This window comes from Carettochelys insculpta, chromosome 7, assembly GCF_033958435.1.
Source record: "Carettochelys insculpta isolate YL-2023 chromosome 7, ASM3395843v1, whole genome shotgun sequence".
In the NCBI taxonomy this organism is placed as follows: Eukaryota; Metazoa; Chordata; order Testudines; family Carettochelyidae; genus Carettochelys; species Carettochelys insculpta.
In genome coordinates, this window is record NC_134143.1 from 21,879,365 (window position 1) to 21,899,912 (window position 20,548).

The following is a 20,548-nucleotide window of genomic DNA, read 5'->3' on the forward strand; positions in this document are numbered from 1 at the left end:
CATCTAATTCAGAAACATTTGAAATGCATACTTGGGCTGAACATGGGGGGAGGAGAAATCCAAGTGGGAAAGTGCATCTCTTTTGCCTGTGAGAAACTGGCAAGATGCAGGAGAATTTTCCATCCACCAGCAGAACTGGGGGACCAGATGAGATCTTGGTGCTTTCAGAACAGTGGAACAGCAGACACAATTTACTTTTACAGAATTTCCAGATCTGGAGAAGTGGGTCTGTCCCACGAAAGCTCAAATTATTTTGTTAGTCTTTGAAGTGCTACATGACTGATTTTTTGTTTTGTGAAGACAGAGACTAACACAGCTCCCCTTCTGTGACTATTCACCTTGAACTAACTAGTTATTGAACTGAACTAGCTGAATAAACTAGAAGAAACATAATATTCTCTCCCCCAACCCCACTTTCTGCCCCCACCTGCCTTCGCCAGCATATTCCCTAGACCCACCTGCCACCCCTGGAAATTTTAAAAGGGCTTGGGGGCTCTCCTCACCAACCCTGGCAGTGCAGCAAGGCTAGAGCAGTTTCCTGGCCACTCACTCCACATGCAGCTGCCCCCACAGCCTGCGGTGGGGCTGTGTGGGTGGGTGGGTGGTTTGTTTCTCTGCGTGTTGCCCTGAGCTTCCCTGGGCCAGTGAGAGCTGCAGGGGTAGTGCCTGCCAGCAGCAGTGGGCAGAGACCCTAGGATCTCCAAACTAGGAGCCACTGCCAGAGGTGGTACCTCAGGTAAGCATCTCCACACTCTTCTGCCCACAAATGGCCTCCCAGAGCCTGCACCCCAGATCCCCTCCTGCCCCAGCCCAGAGCCTGCATTCACCACCTGAACTCCCTCCAAGAGCACAACCTTTCACCCCTCCTGCACCCAAACTCCCTTCGTGGGTCTGCACACCTCCCCTCACCCAAACTCCCTCCCAGAGTCTTAGCAGGTGGGGGCAGGAAGGAGGGAAACTGGATCCATTCTGGCACCACCAATATTTCTATAAATTTGCTACCCCTGCACAAGGACAAGTGATTTCACCGGAGTCCCATGATTTCAGGTTGTATTTTCATGGAACTACTGGTCAGATTTCTGTGGTGTCAAATTAGGACACCAACCTTTGATCTAATTCATGCTCAAAGTTAAATCCTAACCTGAACTGAATTCAGGCCTGAAAAGCATCTTTTCAGCGCAGGAAACAGGGTGTGCTGAGTCAGAAGATGAGTTAGATTTAAGTGGATTCATGTGAATGGTGGAGATATAGCTGAGGGACTACTTGGGTAGAGGTAAAGCCTGGCACCTGGGATTACAGAAGAAGACAGTAAGGAAGGAGAATGGGGTCCTGAAGCAAAGGAGAACTATCTGCTGCTAATACTGCACCCTTTCCAAGAAACATGCAGAGAAGCTGGCTACTGCATGTAACTGGAAGGAAATAGCACTTGAGGGATAGAATATAGCACTGTGGTAGTTAAGACAACCTATAGCTGAGGTGGTCAGTTACATAGGCTGAAAAAGACTCTTGGGGATCTTTCCTATGATAGCCTATCTGTAGACCTTATACAGGCAGGAACTGCTTAATATTCATAGCTTCAGACAAGAGGAAGCTATAACCAAGAACCACTGAACCACCCAGGCTTAAACTTCGTATCACCGAGTGCTTTATTCATATCTCAGTCCTAAAATAAACACTGCTTGATTGGCCTTCCTTAGAATGTTATACAGGAAAAATTGCTATTTAATAGTTAAAATAAGTTTCCCAGATTTTACCCTCCTGTACATGTCCCTTACCTAGAGAAACCTGTTTATTTAATTATTGATTTCCCAGCAAAAAGAAAATTAATCCTGACTGAATACTGATTCTTAGACTCCAAGGTGAGGAGGCGGCATAGTGAACATCCAGGCTAACCTCCTGTATAATGCAGGCTACAGAACTCCCTCAGAATAATTCCTAGATCATCTCATTTAAAAAAGGATCCAATCTTGATTTAAAAACTGCCACTGATGGAGAATCCACCATGATCCTTGGCAAATTGTTCCAGTGGTTAATTAAACTCTGCCAATAAACTTTACATTCAGTTAGCTAGCCACACGTCAGTTCATTATGAAATATGTTCAAGACACCAAATAACCAACATTAGTCAATGTTATTGTACTAAACTATTAAACAACAGAGGGAAAAGGTTCTATATGATAGAAGTTGTCTTGTGCTGTCACTCATATATTTCAACTGATTTTACAAGTTACATATCTCTTTAACATCAATAAAATCCAACCTATCAGTTTGTCCCCATTAGCTAGCTTACTGTTCTGTTCCCACCTTAACTCTGTTTTGGATACCAGCATTCCAGATACTGGTTCACGGAGATACTTCCCAGCTTGCACTAAGACAGAGGCGGACAACCTTTTTTCACTGGGGGACACATGGCAATTTTTTACATGTTCCAGGGGACAAATACACAATAGCCCCAAACCCACTACCCTGCCTCCCAGGATTAACCCCTCACAGCCACAAAACCATAATTAACTTACCTGACACAGGAGTTCTGGTGCTCCTTCACTGAGCTGCTGTCTTCTCCTCACTGCAGCTGCACAGCTCTCCCCCTGCCTACCTACTCTCTTCCCTGCCACACTGAAATAATGGGACTCAGTTTATTTGGTTTAATGGCTGGATCCCTCCTGCTGGCTGTTAAATCAATTAAATTGAGTTCTACTGTCATGGCGTGGCAGGGCAGGGAGCTGGAGGAGGAATGAGCAGCGGCAGGAGCTGCAAATGGCTCCTTAAAAGAGCCAAATGCAGCTCTGAGGTGCCCAGCCTGCTTCCAAAATGGAGCTGCTGCCAGCTCCACAGGCCAGATGAAAAGGCTCTATTGGCCAGATTCTGGCCTGTGGGCCACACGTTAGCCAGCCCTGTACTAAGACATACAACAATCATGTGTCTTGTTCTCTTCTTTTGGGACATCCAGCACCCATTCCCTTTCTACGATTATGGTAAAACACTCTCTGTTCTGATCTTGACAGCTTCCTATTTGCTCAAGTCAAAACTTTAGCACAGACAAGAGGTTATGGGATACTTAGCTTAAGAGAGCAGGGTTATATAACAATGATTGGCCAGTTTAGACTATATAAGACAAGTGCTATAATATTCGTGCTTTATACCTATGATGAGAATAATATATTTAGCCAGCATATATTAGTCAAGGTCCTCACTGCCAAAAATTTACACTTTTTTCCCAGTCTGAATTTGTCTAGATTTAATTTAACAGTCACAGCACAGGAATAAAGAATATGTGTCAGTATGTTAACTGCAACAGAGCTGCACACTTTATGCATTAACAGAAACAACTGCTTAAAAAATGAGAGTTGCAGGGAATTTAGCCACACCTCACACCCTGCGCTGCTTTAAAAACCTCAGTCTAGGATTTGCATCCCTTAGCAGTTATGTCTGCTCCTAGTGCTAACTGGCTCAGCTACACAATTGCACAACAGAGTCTTTGTTGTGTTCTCAGCAGAAATGTTTACATATTGTAACCCGCCCAAGGATTGTTCCCTGTGCTTTATATGAAGAAGAATTCTCTCCAACATGTCATACAAAGTGAGCAGCAGTTACTCTGCCTCCTATCATCACACAGCTTTAAATATAAATGAAGGTGTTAAAGCAAAAGTTTTCTAATTGAAACTAACCAAAATATCAGAGGGTTAGTGCATTTTAGAGCAAAGCTGTCAAAAATGAAATCCCCTTATGCAGTGCAAGGAAGTAATGCCAGCCATCTGGATTCAAGAGATGTATCATGCAGAGTGATTCTATGCTCTGCAGGGTCAGAGCACTTCTTCCATATCTGTGATGGACAGTCTCCACCCCACAGCTTCCACTCTTGTTCTCTGCCCACATCTGTCTTAGATGAGGCTAGCCCCATAATCACCCATAATCCTGCTGCTACCAGCAGAAAGAAGGAACAGGACACAAGTACCCACCACTAAAGGGATCTGATGCAAAGGTCTGGTGGGATTTTTCACTGTGGCCTTCATCTAAAGTCAGAATCCTCCATTTGAGGGTATCATTAATACACCAAACATCCAAAATGCCAACACTCAGAATAGTATGACATTAGCCAGGGAATAAGCAAGAATAAAATCAATTATAATCAGAATTGCTTTGGAGCCAAGATACTTTCAAAAATTTCCCAGGAGGCTGAGGAAGTGTTAGCACACCATGATATTCAATGGGATAAATTCCACCCATCCTAGCATACTGTGCAACTCCACCAATTTCAGTAAGGTTGCACAGGGTGTAAATCAGAGCAGAATTTAACACTTTGTATCAATCTTATTTCCAACTCTTCAGATTCTTAAAGAAAACCCAACAGACCAAACTGAGACGTTTATCACTCCCTTGCTCTGCTGCCACTTTCCCAGAACAGCTCTGAGGCTCATGCAGGTAATTAACTTATCACAACATACTTTTGAAGGGTGAGGCTCAAGTTGTAGCTGGCTGATTTGATCTTGTTCTGTGCCTCTAAGTGGGTCATGCCATCTGTGTTGACTCCATCAATGGCTACCACAAGGTCTCCCTGGTTCATGTGTGACTGGGCTGCTTTGCTGCCAGGGGTGATCTGTTATGGAGAGAAGAGAAACATTTTATTCTTTGAGTGAAATGGTATCAGAGAACAAGTCCAGTCTAGAGTTATTATGGGAGGTGATTATTCCTCACCTTCCTTGACCCATACAATAAATGGCACTAATAGAAGCAATATACAAAGAGTCAAATTCACCCTTCTTCACAGGTTCATGGTAAGATCTTTATGTCACTTAAGCCCTATTTTGGGCTTAATTGTTCATATTCTTTGTGTTGGCTCCTCTACACAGAGATCTCCAAATGTCACCCTCACTTAAGGGAAAGGAGATCCCTTTGCATTTTTTGTATTCTCTCTCTCTCTCTCTCTCTCTCTCTCTCTCACACACACACACACACACAATATATCTCCAATTCTGATGATAGTTACACAATAGGTGAACTTCCTGCAGACTCTCTCTGTGAAGGAGATGATAGAACATGACTTTTGCAGGAGAGAAATCCTTCTGAATTTATCTGTGTATTTATAATCGAGTAGATCTTCAGCTGGGGTAAACCCCTGTAGTTCCATTAAGTTTGCTTGGGCAAAATCCATGCTGATGTTAAAAATATTTTAATCGCTTTAGACAACTTTTTATGACTAACCTGACTGTTACATGAACCAGTTCAGTAACATCCATGTTTGGTTAAATTGGTTATATATATATATATCTCATCAGAATTGGATTTATTTCTATATGTTGCTTGAAAGTGCATTTTACATCCTAAGTTGCCTTACATGGTATGGTTATTTTGTTTATTATTTACATTGTGGTTAGATGTGCCTAAAGGCCCTCCCTAATCAGGATCAAGCACCACTACACCTGGTGCAGAACATTTTACCAAATTCGTCATTACTTCTTCTTTTACCACTGAACTTTCCCCAAATCAGTTTTATTGGCTTGAACTGGAAGTCACCCACACCCACAACTGGTCAATTTCATCTAGAGTTTCGGAACACTCTTGAATTCCTCAAACACACACTGCTCTCCTTAAGCAGCATCCACCAATAAAGATTTCTACCATCTTCTATTAGCTAGGAGACACCATTTCATCACAGCAGAAAATGTCCTGGCCTTAGGTTCAGACACCTTTCTATCTTCCTTCCAGACTACACCAATAGAGTATTACTAGGTGTGAGTCCATCACCCCAGAGCAAACTCCAACTACTATAGAATACTGCAGCATAATTCCTCAGCAGCATAGGCTATGAACTGTATACCAGATCTGTCCTCTTTTTTCTACTCTGGATTCCCATAGACTACTGAATTAAGTCCAAGATCTTCGAGCCAGCTGTTTAAAGGTAAAAGATGTACCCAGTGGGATTTTTCTCAGACACATTTAGGCACTTGATTCCCACTGATTTCAATGTCAGGTCACCAGGTGCTTTTCAACATACCAATAGGCGCCTTCCTTCATTTTTAGGAACCCTACATGCCTAAAAATGTACATACCTCTTGTACATACCTACAAAACTGTCCCTTATTCCTTGTCTCCCAAGCACTCAGTGATCTGGACACAACATATCTTTAAAAAATAAATCACCTAAAATTCAAGGATGAAGTGTGTGGTTGATAGCCTGACCAAAGTAGGGAATATTTTTAGCTTGTTATCAGAGATAGACATGATGGCCTTACAAGAATAGCTGTACCTACTCTGTATGGAAAAAAATAATGGTGAAACATGTATTAAAGGTTTCATTAATAATACAGATCCATTCCGTTTTGTACTTTTCTGTTTTCATGGAACAAGGAAAAAAAATTCAAGTAAATCTCAAGGTGAAAATGCATTGCACTTTTTATGTTTCATCCATTCCCTCTTAAGACTGGGACATACAAGAAACACACAATCTAGTATATTTCATAGGACAATTTGTAATTCATTGAACAGTACCAGAGAATTGTTCTCATTCTCAACCTTCCTATGCATCTTCAGGACTTTATGTTACACAAAGACACACACTCTCACCTTCTTTCATTAACTTCAAAAGAATAAAAGATATGCACAGCAAGATTTACTTTCCAAATAATCCAATTACTGAAAGACCCTCTCCCCTCTCAATTCCCAAAATGTCAAAGATAATATGACATAAGATAGAAGGTAAGGAGAATAACGTAAAATGGATAAGAGAACAAATTACCAGCCATTTCAGAGTCCAATAACCTAGCAGCACTCCTTTTAAATACTACATTGAACACCATGGCTTGGGTGATTCCTTTAATTTCTTTCTTCACGGAAAGGAAAGAACATCCCAAGCAGCCAGACATCAAGATATGAGCCTGGCTGATACAGGCTATTAAAAAAACCCTCTATCCACCCCTAAGACACCATTCTCCCTTGCCCCAGAAAACTTGCATGTCCTTGTCATAAAAATGTTAACTGTGCAGTGTTACCGAGATCTCTGTACTCCGAATAGCAGAATCATCAGGATCTGCACACCTGCTTGGGCTTATCAAGAACAAAGATGCATTGGTAACATTAAGCCTCTTACTGAAAAACGTAGCCTAACTTTGGAATTCCTACTCAACACACAAACTTTTCCACCCTGCCCTCCCACCCGCTCTGCACATGAAATAAACCCAGGTAACAAGATCTTAAATAGTAAAGAAAGAAAGAAAGAAAGAAAGCTAAAATACCACAATAAAGAGGACTGAAACAAGGCTGACCAATCATGTCTTTCTTTCATCCAGCCTCCAGTAAAGCCTTACCATGTCAAATAAGCCTGGTAAAGTAGAGGGCTATAACTGGCTTAAAATTAAAGGATCAAATTCTCTGGTGGTGTAAATGAATTAAACACCATCTATTTCAATGGAACCTCTCTCATTTACACAAGCAGATAATTTGACTGTTTTTAGAAATCGTTAACCAATGAAAAAGATTCCTGGGTGGCTTTGGGTTTGGCACAGTGCTTTGTACAAATCTGATATGGCCATCACAGTCATCTGTGGGGCCATGAGCCATGGCAGACCATATTTTAAAGAGAAGACATCACAATTGCAACCCATCAGCCTTAGGAGCAGCGATTTCATTTAAAAGTCAATTGAATGTTTTTCATAGTGAAGGGATTAGTTGACAATTGGACATATCCTGAACCTAGGGCATTAAGAGCAGAGTCTGTGCAAGATTTCTCCATGCAGCTCTGCAGCAGACTTTTGTGATCCAGTACTTGGGGCCTTGTATAGTTTTGCTACTGAACTCTTCATCTGACCTTCAACATCCCAGCCATTCTAGCCCTTTGAGTCTTAAAAGCAGAGACTACCACCAGGTTACATTCTCACAGATCACGGGGATTTTCTTTTGCTACTTGTTGCAGCAGGACTAAAGCAGCACCATGTTCGGAGACATTTTTACTTTTTCTAACCATTTTGTCTCATTCATATTTAATCATTCTTTAAATGGACTGAAGTCCATTTATGGAATCATTTTTCAGACCCTCACTAAGCCTATAAGTATAAAAATTTAACTCAAACTAATGCATTAGATCTGTAACTCAGGATCAGCATGAGCAACAAAAACCATTGATTACAAACAAGAGACAACTCAACTCACAACTCTACTATGAAAACTGTTCAGCTCAATGGAGCTGAAATGGATGAGATCCTAAAGGATATTTAAGTTAAATAAAAGATTCATCTTGAAATACAACCCTAAAGTTACTATAAGTAGAAGCTAAGTGGCTTCCTGGCTGACTTCCAACAGGTTAGCATGGAGAACATATAATAATCCCTATGGGGCAAAGTTCCAGCATTCTGGAGATAAAGTGGAGCCAGGACTAAAGTGCCAAGGCACATTCAAGACAATCCTATTCCCCATTTTTAAAAATCCAGCAGAATAAAAATATAAAGCATCATCTCTCTCTACTGGTGCCGTCTCTTCTTCTGAAAATTCAGTTCTGGTCTCCCGTTAATTCATTAACAATAAACAAACAAAAAAAATTGAGAAGGCAAAGCCAGAAGTCCGAAGTACTAGTTTTTCAGTTAAAAAAAAAAAAAGTTTGTTGATTTTTAAAATGAGTTCATCTGGACTAGAGAGACTCTGGCCTAAAACACTGCACTTATTTCTTATTTTATCCCATTTTTCCTCCCAGGGCCCCAACAACACTAGCCTCACTTTTCCCTTAGTCTCCTTCTCTCATCAGTCTGCATCCTCTTCCCCAACTCTCTCACTAGGTCTAGAACAGTCTGCCTTATCTCAGTGAGCAGACCAAATGCATCCAAATAAAACTTTGTAGACAACCTTTGTCAATATAACACCATCACTGCCCCCATCTCTGTTAGTCAAAATGTTCTAAGTTACCCCCATTCTGTGGCTCACCCAGCATAGATTGGTCCAGTCTTGTCTTACTTTGTGAGTGTCTCAGAAAAGGAGTTAATTTTTGCCTGCATAGTCACTTGTATAAATGTCCTTATATAGACTCAGGTTGTGCAATGGACTCTGCTCAGGGAGACTAACTACTGAAGCCACTGGAGCTCCAAAAAGACACAAGGGATCCACAGATGCAAAGTCTGTTGCATGTTCATATTCTAAGGTTATAATATTCATCTTTACAACCCCTCCAATTTTTGACAGTATGGTGGGTTTATATCAATTTATCACTTTTATTAAAGTTTGGATGCTGCCAAGGAGACAGAGCCCCTAAACCATAAGTTTGGATCCAAATGTAGATCCATGCTTCTGTAAAGGATAAATAAGACGCAGGTTCTGTGTCCCCGTTTGGCCAGATCTCTACCTCCCATCTGCCAACATACGTAGATTTAGAATGGATAAATATAATCTTGCTTAGGTCACAGATTGCAAAAATGCAATCTGATTAGAATACTTTTCACTTAATCAAAATATTAATGGGCAAGATATATAGAGAGAGACCTTAGAAAATCTTGGTAATAGCTTCTTTAGGTCATCATGGATTACAATTTTTCAAGAGTCTTTATTTAGGGCTGCAGTGAGCTGTTTACCAGAGACAAGTTTTGACTACGAGTTTTGAAAACACAGAGCTGAAAAGCAGGAGTTCTGGGAGGCCGTGTGCAGCTGCTGAACTGCCCAGAGTGCAGCGTGTGCTTCAATTTAAACCCAGCCAGCTCTGCTCCAAAAGGATCAGTCATATTGCACTGGAGATTAATGATACAATAGTAAGGAGAATGCTCATATAAGCAGCTAGTCAGAGATGCATCCCCAAGGAATTTTCAAGGAATTTCCAATTAAAAAGACAGAAAAAAAAAAAAAAGAGGCCTCTAGATCAATCAAGGAGAAAAAGAAGAAAGGAGAAAAAGAAGAAAATCTTTGGAGTAAACAGGCTGAAATTCATCATTCTCCACCCTCCCCACTGGTATACCAGTAAGAAATCCCACAGAATTTCCTTTATGTAGCCACTGCTCTGCCTTTGCTTGACAAATGGTCTCATCACTGCAATGTACTGCCAGTTTTTTAAAAAATAAAAAATAGAACTATGGCAAGGGATTAGCAGAATACTCTACTGGCACCTCCCACAATTATTTTCTATAACAAAGGCTAAACAAGGTGGAGCTAGAAAGTCTCAGAGATGCTTTGTAGTGATCTCTTAGAAGTGGTCTTCTGGGCATACTTTGCACTTGGAACTCGTTAGTCAGTGAGGAGTATACAGTTGAGAGTCACAGCATGGCTGAGCTATCCTCGTGAGAGAATTTGACCATTTAACCAAGCATGGAATAACTACTAGTAACCACTTCTCCTATCCTCTCCCAAAGAATAAATAATAGTGGTAGACAGCTTAGTTCAACGCGCTCTCTTCTGGTATAAAATAGGTTAATGGTTTTTGTTACTGGCATGTGCTACAGAATATCTTTCAGAGGTGAAGTCCTGTTCAAGTGGAGAACTGAGCAGTGGCCCTTTCTTTGCCTATTGTGTTCTAATAATATTTAGAGAACAAAGTACTCTAAAGGTTTTTGATGGGGCTACAGATTTTAAATAGTTTTAAGGCTAGTCAAATTTGATACCTTTACCAAAGCAGTGATCCAGCAAGCAGTAAATAGTTGTACTGAACTGGATTGAACTACTCACATGCATAAAGTTAGGCATGTTTATACATACCTTCAGGGGTAGGGCTTCTAAGTTCCTTCAGCGTCCTCCTATGGATTCATTTTACCATAGGTTTTCCCCGCTTCTTATGACGTAGGATGTTGTTGTGTGTTTCAAGGACAACTTAGTTCTTGATCATAAATTTTGATCATGGCCCTATAGATTATCACAGCCTTGTGTGCACTGGAATTCTATTTTGTGCAGTTTTTTTTTCCCCTGCCCCACTTCCTTATTCTGGAAAAATATTATCTTGCTTTCCACTATAAGCACAAGCAATACACTGGCTTTTCCTAGTGGTTGCTATGCTAGAACATTTTAAATTACTCTTTGCATCTCCCTTTCTACAGTATTTCACTGGGAATAACTAAGACCTCAATATTTTAATTTAACTTCACAGTTTGTTGATACTTTCAGGAAAAATGAAGCCTGAACTTATGCCCTAAAAGGAAGCGTTTTAATTTGGTACTCATTGAATTAGTGGCCTGAAGCCACTTCTGATACTCAGCAACTCAAAACAGCTTTGACTTTGAATATGTCCTGAAGTTCTAGGCACAAATTTTGCTCCTGTGTAAATGATCGGTTTTGTCCTATTACTCAGTTAACTAGCATGTTTATTATATGTATACAGGACTGTAATGGTCATATTGTTTATGAGCTACTTTCAAAATGTACCTTATACTATGGTCAGGTCCCAAGGGTGCCAGATTAGACACGTTCAACCTGTATTAAATATTGAGAAGTACACGTACTGCTGCCAGGTACTGTAATGTTTTATAGTGTTGTTACCACTGCTGTTGGTTTTGGCTACAGTCTGAAAAAAGAGAAACTGTCTCAGAAAATATTGGAGCAATAAGGTGGGTGAGGAAATTTGGTTAATTGGAAAAACTTATGTTGGTAAGAGAGAGAAGCTTCCGAGGTTACAAAGAGTTCTTCATTTTAAATACATCCATTAGAAATCTATCTTGACAATAACTTTAAAGTTTCTCATTTAAAATTTACTGAACTTCTTTTATTAACTTACCGCAACAAGTAATGTTTGCTTGACAAAGTTTCACAATGACTTCATTGGGAGTTGGGGATCTAGAACCTTGCAAATCATCCCAAAATCCTTTGGTATTGGACCTAGATGATCTCATCACTACTGTGGGCTTAACCTCTCTAGTCTGGCATATTCAAGACCTGACCAGTGCTGAACAAGAGAATTTGCCGGACCATGGAAGGTCAATATTGTCTAGCACATTACCAACACTTTCACTGATTACTGGGCTCTTAGAAGCCATTTAGGGGTAAATTAGAGCTAAATAACAGCACAGAACTCCGAGAACCAGGACTGGTGGCTGTCAGCCAACTTTATGACACCTTTGGAAACTTAGTCACGTGCACGATAAGGGGTCATCTGACTAACTAAAATCATACCAGATTACGGATATTGTTGGCTGAGAGAGTGTCAGACTAGAGAGGTTCAACTTGTAGTGTATGCTGTAAAGTATCCATTCTTAACAGGAGTTAGGAAGAGTTTGTAGCTCTCCAGACAAAAGCAAATCAATACTTTGAAATCAGATATTTTACAGATTTTTAAAGACAAAGATTTCTAGCATTTCGCTTTCCAAAGCTTTTGATGAATCAGGGATAAAAGTCCAGTGAGTAAGCAGTGATAGGTAAAGGGAGAATATCACCAAGAAACACCACTAATTCAGTCACATACCATTTGAATTATTAAAAGACACAGATAAGATGCAGCAATTCTGTTTGCATTCAGCCTCTCCTGGCTTTCTGTTATACCCCACCTATCAACTTTCCGATGTGACAAAAGGAACAAAACCAAGCGAGCTCTGACAGAATTACCCCCAAACAGATGAGGCTACAAATAAATCAACATTTTTTCCTTCTGTGGCAGTTCTAAGAAAGATTGACAGGATGGAGGATTTCTTCAATTAAAACCCTCACTACTGGCTCCTGTCTTGAAAGCACCAAGTAGGACACAGCTCTCAGAACTGGAGGAGAAAAGGGTATTCCCATCCGGAAGTCCCCATGGTTTAGTACTTACAAAGCATCCTCTAATAACTCAGGGTGCGAGGGGTGTATAGGTGAGAAAGAGAACAGATCTCATTGTCAAAAGTGACTTTAGGCACTCCACTAGATTTCTTTAGGGCTTATATCACTTTTGAAAATGATCTTTGCATGCCTACATTTAACCATTAGATTGCTTCCATCACCTCAATTGGCTTTTATTACCAAGAGAAACACTTCAGACTAGAGGAACCAATTCGTTTATTGTTTCTTTTATCATGGGGAAAAAAAGCACACACATCTAGAGGTGGTCAACAAACATAAGCCTAAACGTCTTTCAGACAGAAAATGCCATTTCATTAAAACCAAAACGATTCATGGAATGGAAGCTGTTCTCTGGCTAGCTCCAAATACAACATTAATATATGTTCCCACAACAATCATCTTTTTTCACAGCAGAACACAGATTTATCATTTCATGGTCTGTTTGGGAGAGACTCAAATAAGGGCAAAGTAAGATAAGCATTTTAGTCTCATGCAAACTGAATCAATGGCACTCAGAAAGGAGGAAGAGATGCGACTTAGCTACATCTGACAGTTTCACGCAACCACAAAAGTTATAAAATTTCCATTTTAAAAACCTTACATTTTAAAAGTAATGATAAAAAATTTGCCTCAAAACCAGTGGAACCACTATCTACTACTTAGCGTTGCCCCCAATCCTTGTGTTTAACCTTTCTCAGCCCCAAACTTGCCCCCATCTCTAGGCTGTACCTGCTTCAGCCCTCAGACCACATATCCACCTCCCCCCGACACATCCCCAGGGTTAATCTGCCTCAGACAACAAGCTCCTCTACCTCAGCCCCCAAAATCTGACCTTCTCTCCCCAAGCCTGGTGACAGGGGTAACAACTTTCCAACTGGTACATATCATTGTGTGTGCACTGTTCTTAAAATAGGGGTGACAAAAAGAACGGTTTGACATTATTTATTAAGGGCTGTCTCATATTCACATGCATCAAGGCTCTTGAATCATAGGGCTGGAAGGGACCTCAGGAAGTCATCAAGTACAGCCCCCTGCTTCAAGCAGGATCAACCCACACTAAGTCATCCCAACCAGGACCTTGTCCAGCCAGGACTTAAAAACCTCGAGGGATGGAGAATCCACCATCTCTCTAGGCAATGCATTCCAGTGCTTCACCACCCTCCTGGTGAAGTAGTTTTTCCTAATATCCAACCTACACCTCTCCCTCTGTAACTTCAGACCACTACCCCTCGTTCTGCCATCTGACACCACTAAGAACAGTTTCTCACCCTCCTCTTCAGAGCTCCCCTTCAGTTAGCTGAAGGCTGCTATTAAATCACCCTTAAGTCTTCTCTTCTGTAAACTAAACAAGCCCAAATCCCTCAGCCTTTCTTCATAGGTCTTGTGCTCCAGTCCCTTAATCATTTTTGTTGCCCTCTGCTGAACCCGCTCCAGCACATCCACATCCTTTTTATACTGGGGGGACCCAAAATTGTATACAATATTCCAGATGTGGCCTCAACAGTGCCAAAAAGAGGGGAACAACTACTTCTCTAGATCTGTTCGAAATACTCCTCCTAATGCACCCTAGTATGCCGTTAGCGTTCTTGGCTACAAGGGCACACTGTTTACTCGTATCTAGGCTTTCATTCACCATAACCCCTAGGTCTCTTTCCGTCATACTACTGCTGAGCCAGTCGATCCCCAGCCTGTATCAATGCTTGGGATTCTTCTGCCCCACGTGCAGGACTCTACACTTCTCCTTGTTGAAATGCATCAGATTTCTTTTGGCCCAATATTCCAATTTATCCAGGTCACTCTGGATTCTCCCTCTACCCTCCAATGTATCTATCTTGACTTTGTCTATCTACCTTGTACTGACTTTGTAACTGAATTTGAAAAAGCATCTCTTCTCGCTCTTTTGGTTGCAGACCCCTGGTCTTGTCAAAGAAGTGAAGGATGCAAGAAAGGAAGTGTCACACCTATTTTACAGAATTGAGGTTTGGCTAAGATCACACAGGCTAGACCTATACGGCAGAGCTATTTCAGGATACCAGAGGTATTGCAGAATAGCTAGTCTGTGTCTTTGACATGTGACCGTCATTTCAAAGTAGTTTTCTAAATAATATGTGCGCTATTTTGGGATCCCTATACTCCTTGTTGCAGGAGGAATAATGGATGCTTTGGAATTGTGGAGTATTTTGATGTCTGGCACTGTTTATACAGTGCCAAAATAGCCTGTTTTGAACTACGCTCGAAATAAGCTACGCAGTTTGCATAGCTTATTTTGAGTTTAGGCTACCACGTGGACACAGCCACAAGAATTCTGCAGCAGAGCTAAGAACTAAAATTCAAATCTGCCAAGTCTCAGTTTAGTACCTTAACCACAAAACCATTCTTCATCTCATCTGACAGTGTGCATAAGGTGTTGTGACGTTCCCCCACCCCAGAAGGCCAAGAGTCCTTTCTGAAGCCTTGGTGGCCAAAGTACCCTTGTCCCGCCCCCAAGAGACTAAGGTGCAAAAGAAGAAATAGAAGAACCTGAGCTCTGAGCTCATGCTGGGAGTAGCCTCTGGAAGGATCAGGTGCCTCCTGCCTGGTTCCTGAGAAGGAAAGTCCAACCGTCTGAGCTATACCCACAGACTGGCTGAACCTGCCAGTGAGCACTCCCAACCAGATCCTGGAGATGCCTCCTGACCTGCCACATGCTTGCCACCCTGAAGGCACTGAAGCGTCTGCAGTGCCTAACGATGTGGCATGGATGCAGGTATTTATGGAGGGGGAGACAGAAGTCACCCAGAGGTAGTTGACCCTTATGGGGCTGCAGCACAGCACGTTGCAGTCTGAATCAGGCTCTGGGCTGGGGTGTAGTGGTGTGAATGGGCCTGTGCACCCCCTCCCCCCAGTCATGGTGTGGCAGTTTTCCCCCTTCCGGACCTGCACCGAACTGCTAAAAGGAGCTGAGCTGACTGAAGGCCTTGTCCTGAGCTAGGGCTGACCTAAGTACTTACTGTTTGTTGGCTCAACCCCACTGAAAAGAACTGAGCCCTGCACTGACTGCTGCTACCTCCTGAAGCAGGGCAGGCTCATACTTACGGCCTACTTGTTTTCTCAGCCATGCTCAAAGGAGCTGAGCCTTGGAGGAACTGTTGTGCCACACTGAACTGGGGCTACTGACTATATGGTTGTTCTGACTCTGCTGGAGGGAACTGAGCCCGGAAACGGCGGTCTCACGTAGAAGGTGGATGGCCCCAGAGACTGCCTGTAGTGAGGTGTGGTGGCCTTCCCCTACCCCAGAGTGAGAGACCCCAGCAAACGCCTCTACACAATACTTTTAGATTTCTTAGGGAGTTTGTAATTTTAGTATACTATAAAAGTAAAAGCAGCAGACACAGTGGAAACTTCCAACATAACCTTGCTGTCCTTTTACAATGCGCTCTAGCTGTATGTTTTTCATTGCATCTCCCAACCATTTACCATTTGCTTTACTGTAAAGAACAACTTTATTAACTAGAGTTTTCCCAAGGGGAAAGTTGTGTCAAGAAATCTATAGTCAGGATTGGTCCGAGCACACAAACACATCTGCTAATTAATTCTGTTTAATGCCCTTTTCCCTTCGTGGTGTTTATTCACATCCCTTGGATTCAGAATGTTGCTTATATTCATTATGGGTCAGCAAAGTCAAACCTCTACAGGGGTGTGATTTTGTATGGCCCTTTCTATAATTTTAGGATCCAAAAGGCTTTACACTTCATCAATATTCATATAAGGGGATACGAAAAGGTCATCTGATATCTTATCCATTTCAAAACTTACACTTGTATCTCTCAGACCTTTCATGACACCACACATTTCTTTCATATACCAATAGCAGAGGGCAGTACAGCCAACATAGATGACTGCAGACAGCTTTCAAGGTGCTTGAATTGGAGATCCTTGGCCCAACATAGGATGCAAATACATCAAGTAAGGACATTCCCATTAAATAAAGGGAAGAAGGATTCTTTTGAAGATGGGGTTTACTTTTGAAAGAGCAGCGTCTACACTCTTTTCTTCCTTCGAAGGAAGCTCTTTCAAAATAATAACATGCAAATGAGGTGCCAAATATGCACTTCATTTGCATTTTCAATTTCCCTCATTTGCATGCCTCTTTCAAAAGAGGAATGCAAGTGTAGACGCACCCAAAATTTTAAAAATGATGATGGAAAATACAGCTAAAGCAGAAGCACCACAAAGAACACAGAAATAGCTGTAATGTGATGAACTCGTCATACTGCCACAACAGCAGACATGCCACTCCATTACATTTTAGCAACAGCACATGAAGGGCATGCAAATAAGGTATAAATTTGCATATTTGTCACCTCATTTGCGTATTCTAATTTTAAAAAAGCATCTTTCGAAAGACGAAAGCCAGTGTAGACACTGCTCTTTCGAAAGTAAACCCATCTCCAAAAGAATCCTTCTTCCCTTTACTTAATGGGAAGAAGGATTCTTTCAAAGATGGGGTTTACCTTCAAAAGAGCAGCATCTACATTGGCTTTTGTCTTTCAAAAGAAGCTCTTTTGAAATTAGAATATGGAAATGAGGTGTCATGTATGCAAATTTATACCTTATTTGCATGTTCGATATGCCTTATTTGCATACCTCTTTCAAAAGAGAAATGCAAGTGGAGACACACCCGAAGTGTTCTTTTCCTACACTGCTTCACTTGCTGGCACAGGCATATTTCCAGAACTATTTCTCTACAGCGGTAGCTCTATGTGGGGGTAAAACTGGTGCTTTGGGTGCTGCAAAACATCAGTCAAGTTTCATCACGTCAAGGTCCCATTTTCTCAATGACCCCCCATATTTCAGGGGGTTACCCAAGGAATGACTGGCTGGAATCCTCTACTCCTCTCTCTTTTCAGAGCATACATAGCAGAGAGAACATCACTCAGCCAGAGCAATGTGATTTGCAGGAAAACAGTTCAATAATCTTCCACAGAAGGGCTTTAATATGCCACAGTCTGAGAATCTGTCAAGCTTGGGGGCAGCATGACAACAGTACTTCCCATGAAGCAACGTGAAACCATTTAACAACTTCATGTCCCAAAGGGAGGAAAAACAACAAAATAAAGAGATTTCTGGGACACAGAGGCTGTGTCTACACGTGCCCCAAACTTCGATATGGCCATTTGCATGGCCATTTCGAAGTTTATTAATGAAGCGCTGAAATGCATATTCAGCGCTTCATTAGCATGCGGGCGGCAGCCGCGCTTCGAAATTGACGCTCCTTGCCGCCGCGCGGCGCGTCCAGACGGGGCTCCTTTTCGAAAGGACCCCGCCTACTTCGAAGTCCCCTTATTCCCATCAGCTCATGGGAATAAGGGGACTTCGAAGTAGGCAGCGTCCTTTCGAAAAGGAGCCCCGTCTGGACGCGCCGCGCGGCGGCAAGGAGCGTCAATTTCGAAGCGCGGCTGCCGCCCGCATGCTAATGAAGCGCTGAATATGCATTTCAGCGCTTCATTAGTAAACTTCGAAATGGCCATTTGCATGGCCATTTCGAAGTTTGGGGCACGTGTAGACACAGCCAGAGAGAGAGATAGAGACCTGATTCATAACCTGCCCACATCCTTCATTTGGGCTTTAATTTGTGAGTTACAGAGCTCTCCCTAGGACTAGAAAACCACAATAGCATCCTATCTTTGAGCAGCATATCAACTTTTCCTATTATTGCATAATGAAATCTAAAGATACTCCAACAGCTTTGGCTAAATATTAATTGAGTAACAGTACAAGAAGTGTCCCATTTGGTACTCAGATTAATTTCAGGCAGTCCATGATTTCAGGCAGTGCAAAAAATCCTTTTCCTCAGTCTGTCTTGATACTGTAGCCCATGATTAAATGGAATTCATCACCTATGTTGTGCTACCAGTTTCCCTACTTCTCAAACACCAATTCCAAAAGCAAAAGCTACCTCACGATTCCAGGTAGTCTCCACACACCTAGTCAAACCCCATCTAATATACTTTCAACAGAAATCCCTGCTGCCCCACACAAATATACACCCTCATCACCCTATACCTACTAATGTTATTTTATAAGTATCCAACATCAGAACTAGAAAAAGACTTCCAATGTACATTACAAAGTAGCTAGTAAAGGAAAAGGAAAGGAAGGATATCCTAGTGGTTAGGGCATTAGATTGGGACCTGAGAGGCAACTAGCCTGCTAAACCCAGGGTTGCGAGTTCAGCCCTCAAAGGGGCCATTTAGGGATCTGGGGCAAATAGATTTTAAAAAAGAAAAAATTCTGTCAGGGATGGTGATAGGTACTGCTGTGAGTGCAGGCGACTGCACCTGATGACCTCTGACGGTCCCTTCCAGTTGTATGAGATTGGTGTATCTCATACAGTCTAATACTCTGCTGGATTTCCTTTATGACCTGGGGCATATCACTTAATCACTGTTTAGCCGTGTCTACACGTGCACGCTACTTCGAAGTAGCGGCACTAACTTCGACGTTAGGCGGCGAGACGTCGAAGTCGCTAACCCCATGAGGGGATAGGAATAGCGCCCTACTTCGATGTTCAATGTCGAAGTAGGGACTGTGTAGTCGTTGCGCGTCCCACAACATCAAAATAGCGGGGTCCGCCATGGCAACCATTAGCTGAGGGGTTGAGAGACGCTCTCTCTCCAGCCGCTGCGGGGCTCTATGGTCACCGTGGGCAGCAGCCCTTAGCCCAGGGCTTCTGGCTGCTGCTGCGGCAGCTGGAGATCCATGCTGCAGGCACAGGGTCTGCAACCAGTTGTCAGCTCTGCGTATCTTGTGTTGTTTAGTGCAACTGTGTCTGGGAGGGGCCCTTTAAGGGAGCGGCTGGCTGTTGAGTCCGCCCTGTGATCCTGTCTGCAGCTGTGCCTGGCACCCTTATTTCGATGTGTGCTACTTTGGCGTGTAGACGTTCCCTCGCAGCGCCTATTTCGATGTGGTGCCGTGCAACGTCGAAGTTGAACATCGACGTTGCCAGCCCTGGAGGACGTGTAGACGTTACTCATCAAAATAGCCTATTTCGATGTAGGCTTCACATGTAGACATAGCCTGTCAGCTTCTAAAGTGTAGAATTGGGATTATTTTTGTCTTGAATATTTATACTGTAAATTCTTTGATGCAAAAATTGTCTACGTATAGTACTTGGCCCATTGGTAACTGGACCTCATGTGGGCCTCCAGGCATTTCTGCAATATAAATAATTTAAAAACCATAAACAGGAAATCCCACTGCTTTACAGAGTGAAATTCAAGACAATGCCAATACATCCAGGCTGTGTCTACACTACCTCTCCCTTTTGGAAGAGGTATGTAAATGCCGCAGATCGGAAATGCTAATGAGGTGCTGATATGGCTATTCAGCACCTCATTTGCACAATGGCACCCACACAGCGCATCAAAAGTGCTGCTTTCTAATTGAAAACTAACCATGTAGACAGGGTTCCTTCAGAAGGAAGCCCAAATTTCGAAAGCTCCCTTCTTCCCAATTTTTGTACGTACTAAGACACGGGGACTCTTGGATGGGAATACCCTTCTCTCCTCGAGTTCTAAGAGAGTTTGTATGTTGTTTCCTCCTTGGTGCTTTCCAGACAGGACCCAGTAGTGAGGGTTTTAATTGAAGAAATCCTCCATCCTGTCAATCTTTCCTAGAACTGACACAGAAGGAAAAAATATAGATTTTTTTTGTAGGCTCTTCTATTTGGGGGTAATTCTGTCAGAGCTCGCTTGGTTTTGTTCCTTTGTCACATCAGAAAGTTGATAGGTGGGGTATAACAGAAAGCCAGGAGAGGCTGAATGCAAACAGAATTGTTGCATCTTACCCGTGTCCTTTAATA

At 42.2% G+C, this 20,548-nt stretch overlaps 1 protein-coding gene across 12 annotated transcripts in view; it reads right to left on the reverse strand.

Moving 5' to 3' along the window:
* Positions 1-20,548, reverse strand: part of LDB3 (LIM domain binding 3) — a 189,991-nt gene that overhangs the window by 133,526 nt on the left and 35,917 nt on the right. For all 12 annotated transcript variants that reach the window (XM_075000116.1, XM_075000122.1, XM_075000124.1 and 9 more), the window contains exon 3: positions 4,446-4,597. In XM_075000116.1, the coding sequence (XP_074856217.1) occupies positions 4,446-4,597 (152 nt within the window). The remainder of the gene's footprint in view (positions 1-4,445; positions 4,598-20,548) is intronic.